The sequence below is a fragment of the Saccoglossus kowalevskii genome, chromosome 17 (assembly GCF_978046115.1).
Source record: "Saccoglossus kowalevskii chromosome 17, keSacKowa6.1, whole genome shotgun sequence".
Lineage (NCBI taxonomy): Eukaryota > Metazoa > Hemichordata > Enteropneusta > Harrimaniidae > Saccoglossus > Saccoglossus kowalevskii.
The window spans coordinates 18943931-18951095 of record NC_140657.1 but is presented as its reverse complement, the minus strand read 5'-3'; the positions used below and the strand labels follow the sequence as shown (position 1 = coordinate 18951095).

Sequence of the window (7165 nt, the reverse complement as noted above, 5' to 3'; positions counted from 1 at the left end):
CGGCAGCCATTGTGTACACATCGCTTCGTTGACTTCGCTTTGCTTGTTCAGGTGCGTTCTTCTCATTTTCGTCCAATTTTGACTGCATCCTCCCTTTTTGTTAATGGTAAGTTTTCGTTTTTCCATATTTAGTGACGTTTGTATTTATATGTAGTATAATATCGTTGTTTTTACCAATGCCACCGATCATCATTTACATTTGCTCACTGATTTAGAAGGTTGATGTGGCTGGATATCGGTAACAGTCTGCTTTGAACATGATATCAAATATATTGTTTTCAGATCAGTTATGGGAATTAAAAATCTATTTGGTGAATTACTTGGCGCTGCTAGGCCAGTTAGACTGCAAGAAAAAAAACTTTCACTAGATGCATACGTTATTCTACATAAAGGATGTTGTGGTTGTGCCACAGAGATAGTGATTGACATACCAACAGATAGGTAAATATTATGCATGATTGTTGTTTTTTATTTCACCAGAAAATATACAATAAATAATATACACAATAATAATAATAATAGTAATTCTAGTGAGAACCACAGATATAGTTTATACAAACTAGTCTAGTCTGTGGCCCCATAATACTGATGTTATGAATTAAATTCCTAGCACATTTGACTTAATTAAAGATAAATAAAAAATACTTATATACTGACTTTTAAAAATGACATGACACATTCATGAGATACAGTTTTAACGTATTTTTAATATGTATCTGCTTTTGATAATTTTTATGGAATCAGGAAGTGAGTTTCAGTTGTTTGCTGCTATATAGGTGATACTGTGTTGATTAGTAGTAAGATTCATTCTTGGAATATAATAATTGGAACTAGTAGCTTGACAAGTTGCATAGTGAAAAAGGTTTCAAGTAGTGGTCAACATTATGGGCAAACAAATTCTTATTAAGATAAATAACAGACAGGTGTGGAACTTACTGAGTTTATACCGGTAGATATCTAAAATATTTAGTTTTTTAAACAGGAGGGCAGTGGGAGCACGAAAATCGTAAAACGTTATCTGGAGTAGTAGAATTTTGTCGAAAAAGGTTTTGTATGTGTTACCCCATATTTCCATACAGTAAGTAATATGTTGTAAAAAGAGAATCGTAAAGCAGGATTAGAATAGATCGTGGGACAAAATGATGAATTTTATACAAAATACCAATTTTAGGTTATATAGTTTCACAAATTTGTTCTATGTGTTCTGTCCAATTAAGGTACTTTTTAGATAAGAATTCCTCTATAGTTTTAAACAGCTCGTTTCGTGGCATCTGAAAATTTACAGAAATGTTTCAATCTTTCAATTTACCAAGTTTGTAAACATCTGTATATTGTCAACCATCAATTCCTGGGACTAGCATAAAACGAGCGATTGAATTAGAATTAAAGATGAGGACATTTATAAGGCAAAATGTAAAAAACTAAATGTTTTAGGTTGAGCTGGGTAATGTATTGAATTAATTTTTATACCTAGTGAAATAGAATGCATTTTGGCATAGACCAACTACAGAGTTTATAAGGCAGATGCATGTGTTGTGACAAGCTATAACTGAAAGCTGTATGATCATAGTTGTATCAGTTGATGAAATTGTTGCAGTTTTGAACTAAACAGTTGAAAATTAACTGTTATGTTTTAATTTAACATCTTCTATTTATTTTCTAGGCTATTCCAATGATAGGGTTCTATCTGAATTGAAATGTGGCTATCTCGACATTTACATTGCTGATTTTAGGAAAACTGTGAACACATTCAAATATCATCTAGTGTTTGATATAAAGACCAGGAACATCTTAAATCCATATGATAATGATTCCTCTCACCATGACATGCATTATGCTGGAGAATTTCCTTTTAGTTTAATAATGACTTGACATAAAGAACAATACGCTTAGATTCTATTATTATAAATCTGTCATTGTATCACCATAAGTAACTGTTTAGCTGCAATTTTGCAGTGTTGCACAGGTAAACTATAGCCCACCATGTTTAAATATGTAAAAATAAAGGTTGTAACCTGAAAACAATAAATATTGCCAATTTATTTGATTCTGAGCATCGCAGACTCTGGATGATGTATTACAAGTTTATTACGGTATGTGCATACTTCAAGGTGTGGGGGGGGGGGACAGTACAGTCGTTTTACGTTAATCAATACTCAAACTCTGGGCACAATCCACAATCCAAAATGTTGTCAAAGTATCGATAGCACTGTGTTCTTCATAGTTGTTAAGGTACAAAATAATTTACCAGTATATTGATTTCTTAACTCAATACATAGTGTTACCTCAAAATGCAGCATTTAATCTGACTCTGGGCAACCTATCAACAAGAACTTTATTGACAATAAATGCTTATAAACCACCTGCTATGTACAACAAGGTAAGGAATTGTAAATACATATCTTGGTCAGTAATTTGTATTGTGTGAATCATTCAGACCTTGACAGTAAAACAGGATTTACTACCGGGTATTAGACACAATTAAGGGGTGTTGACCTACTTCAATAATTTTTTATAAAATGTACATCTAGCATCAAAAACAAAGGAAATTATCCCTCCCAGATATGCTAGGGCAATTTTATAGATTGACTTTGAAAATGGATGCCCTCCCAACCCAACAATTAACACCCCATCTTTGAATAAATTAACAGTGATTTTTTTAATTATTATTATAGGAATTTACAGAATTTGCCGTAACAATTCTGGAAGTCGATGAGAGTATTAACAACAGATAACGATAATTATGCAAACCGTGAAGACTGAGTGATACAAACGTCAGATCACAGATTGTTATTGTCAAATGACATGAAGATAACCTGCTTTGAACACTGTCTAGTTTTTATTGACAATAAAGAATATGTACTTTTTTGAAAGTGCGACTTCACAGGTGAAGTTTCTGACCTGGAGTCGTTTTCTTAGCAATGTATCTTCAGATTACAATCACTCGAGAGTCTCTATTTAGCGACTTTTCTGATTTGACATCATCAGATGATAACCAGGGCCCAACAATACATGCACTGTTATTTAAAGTCATGGTTTCAGAGTATTCCTGGGTTATAGGAAAATTGATACTGGCGACACAATACCAGTACGGTTAAGACCAGATCCGAACAACTTGTTTGATGCTCAAGTCTGTAGATTTTGATTTTGCAGAACTGGGTTATTTAGACCGAGAATTGACAACATATGTACACCCTCTTTTAAAAGCCAATAATTATAACTGATGTTGTTGTAGATAATATAAAGTTTCGAACTACCTGGCTAATTATTGGTTTTTATGCCAAAATAAGTGTAACACGAACTGGCAGTCAGTAGGAGGCAGAGGTACTTTGGGAAAAGTCGGACAGATATCTGTCCTATATATATTGTATAAATAAATCTTTTAGCAATAATTTGCTTTTATATTTTTTATTAAACAAATTTTGCTAACATAGTTTGTGTTGATAGTTGTTGACTTTTCACAGATGAATGAAAAACCTAGTTCTAGACTATGAATTTTATTTTGTCAATGCACTAATTACAGAACCAGTGGTGTCTTATTCAAAAGCCTGGTTTTGCAAGTTTCATGTGTTGACAAAATGAAACTATTTCCCCATACTTCGCCTGATTTGTGATGAATACAACAGGTTGTCAATTGTACTGTATATCAAATTTTCTGGTTGTGCAGTTCAGTTGCGAAAACGAAACTTCGGGGGAAAGTTACACCTTGAACACTTCATAATATTCCAGGAAGTGTACCCAACTTGCTGACTATTGTTTGAGTGGTGGTGAAAGGATTAATGAATATTTAATTAAAATATCACTCGTGCAAATTTTTTCAATGAACTGATACATTATGTTTAATGTCTCCTGTATACATAAATAGACTTTACAAAAAAAATACAACTACATGTTTTCATGAATATGCCCCAATTTTCCAGGGCCGCAGGTAGAAATGTTTTAAAAATACAACAAGCAGCCTGTCGACTGTTAGCAATGCACATTTCAATTAAAGATATCAATCAGAATTGCTGTTTTCAACAAGAATTCATCAAAATGAGATAATTGAAGATATCACTCTGATGTACCAATATGCACAGTATCAAAGCAATCACACTTGCGGTTTTCAACAAAAAATGGAAAATACAACTTTTTACCAAAAATGACAAAACTATTCATCAAAATTAGAGAATCAAAGATATCACGAAATGAACAAATATGAGAGAGGTCCACATGTAGTACCGCTATATATATATACTATCCAAACAACCAGACTGTTTTCAACAAGTTGTCACATTTTACAAGATAGGTGTACAGACACCTTACTTCTATTCACCTGCCTCGGCGTCGGCGTGTTAGACTCACGCGGTCTCGACATGATTCTATAAAAAAAATGAACATTTATAATTAATTTGTCGGAGCTATCTCTTATTTTGCGTGCAGGTCAAAGTTGCAATGTCCTCCAAAAATAGGCCTCAAAGAATGAGCGTAAACACCAAATTAAAAAGGGGCGCCTTGGGGGGCCTTCGCATTTTTGGACAGCAAGTATACTAAAGACAGCAGAAATGTCAAAAAATAACATGAAAAGCGGTTATTTTTTACGTAAACGGCTATTAAACGAACGGTAGTGATTTGGTAAATACTGCCATTCGCGTAAAATTACTATTTACATTTCTAAAATGCCATTGACAAAAAACACAGTTATGAAAGTATTAAACTAGTTTCACATCGGCATGCGAAAGCTAACTATATATTCTTCCAGAAATTATACGAAAAAAGATGATGAAAAGGTTTACCTTAACAGTAGCACCACATAAACGGACTTACTGCTCTCGTGACAAAACTCTGCTCGAGGCCGCCATTATACACGCACAGTAGGAAGTAAACCGGAAGTGACGTCGTGACCCACACCACCTTCCACAGCAGTAAATAAACTTAACATTCTAGGATTTTTTTTTTGCTGTTTTGAGCGTAAAATGGTACTCACTAAAACGAAGGACCGCGAAGGACCAAAGGACCTAACCGAAGGACCGAAGGACTTAAACGGGTGTAATGACTATAAAACCTGATACAAATAACGTTGTTATACGTTGCATTTGTTCACAAATTATGCAGTAGCGATTAAATTTACAAAAATACCTTGATAAATACATTACATGAAAAATATAAAAGCGAAGGACCACAATTATATTATAAATATGAGCGAAGGACCTCGTTTTTATTGTAAATATGAGCGAATGACCGTGATTACGTGGCTAATATGAGCGAAGGAATATGATTATATTATAAATATGAGCGAAGGACCGTGATTACGTGACAAATATGAGCGAAGGACCACGTTTATATTATACATATGAGTGAAGGACCACGTTTATATTATAAATATGAGCGAAGGACCATGATTACGTGATAAATATTAGCGAAGGACCATGAGTAGTGATAAATATGAGCGAAGGACCATGAGTACGTTATAAATATGAACAAAGGACCATGTTTATATTAAGTGAGCGAAGGACCTCGTTTTTATTGTAAATATGAGCGAATGACCGTGATTACGTGGCTAATATGAGCGAAGGAATATGATTATATTATAAATATGAGCGAAGGACCGTGATTACGTGACAAATATGAGCGAAGGACCACGTTTATATTATAAATATGAGCGAAGGACCATGATTACGTGATAAATATTAGCGAAGGACCATGAGTAGTGATAAATATGAGCGAAGGACCATGAGTACGTTATAAATATGAACAAAGGACCATGTTTATATTATAAATATGAGCGAAGGACCACGTTTATATTATAAATATGAGCGAAGGACCGTGATTACGTGACAAATATGAGCGAAGGACCACGTTTATAATATAAATAAGAGCGAAGGACCACGTTTTTATTGTAAATATGAGCGAATGACCGTGATTACGTGGCAAGTATGAGCGAAGGACCACGATTATATTATAAATATGAGTGAAGGGCCACGTTATATTATAAATATGAGCGAAGGGCCATGATTACGTGATAAATATGAGCGAAGGACCACGTTTAAATTATAAATATGAGCAAAGGACCACGTTTATATTATAAATATGAGCGAAGGACCACGATTATATTATAAATATGAGCGAAGGACCACGATTATATTATAAATATGAGCGAAGGACCATGATTACGTGATAAAAATGAGCGAAGGACGACGTTTATATTATAGAAATGGGCGAAGGACCACGATTATATTATAAATATGAGCGAATGACCATTATTACGGGATAACAATGAGCGAAGGTCGACGTTTATATTATAAAAATGAGCGAAGGACCACGATAATATTATAAATACGAGCGAAGGACCGTGATTAGGTGACAAATATGAGCGAAGGACCATGATTACGTGACAAATATGAGCGAAGGACCAAGTTTATATTATACATATGAGCGAAGGACCACGTTTATATTATAAATATGAGCGAAGGACCACGATTATATTATAAATATGAGTGAAGGGCCACGTTTATATTATAAAAATGAGCGAAGGACCGTGATTACGTGACAAATATGAGCGAAGGACCACGTTTATATTATACATATGAGTGAAGGACCATGTTTATATTATAAATATGAGCGAAGGACCATGATTACGTGATAAATATTAGCGAAGGACCATGAGAAGTGATAAATATGAGCGAAGGACCATGAGTACGTTATAAATATGAACAAAGGACCATGTTTATATTATAAATATGAGGGAAGGACCACGTTTATATTATAAATATGAGCGAAGGACCGTGATTACGTGACAAATATGAGCGAAGGACCACGTTTATAATATAAATAAGAGCGAAGGACCACGTTTTTATTGTAAATATGAGCGAATGACCGTGATTACGTGGCAAGTATGAGCGAAGGACCACGATTATATTATAAATATGAGTGAATGGCCACGTTATATTATAAATATGAGCGAAGGGTCATGATCATTGAGGGCGCTTTCCGGTAGAACACATGCAATTGCAGATGCTCCGAGCTATATTTTAAGTTTTTACTCGTTCAAGCGTATAGATCTATCTACCTCATCATGAAATGCCACGATTGTAATGCCAGAAAGGGTGTAAAGTTGTGCCAAGGCGACCTGATGCTATGCGCAAGTTGTAATGCAAAAAGGTCAACATCAACATCAACCGAAAGT

At 34.4% G+C, this 7165-nt stretch overlaps 1 protein-coding gene across 1 annotated transcript; it reads left to right on the top strand.

Annotated features, from left to right (window-relative positions):
- On the top strand, nt 1-1687 carry LOC146732707 (uncharacterized). The gene is made up of 3 exons (XM_085491853.1): nt 1-51; nt 283-441; nt 1664-1687. The coding sequence occupies exons 2-3, from the start codon at nt 290-292 to the stop codon at nt 1674-1676; spliced, it is 165 nt and encodes a 54-aa protein (XP_085347979.1). The 5' UTR covers nt 1-51; nt 283-289; the 3' UTR covers nt 1677-1687.
- The last annotated feature ends 5478 nt before the right edge of the window (nt 1688-7165 follow it).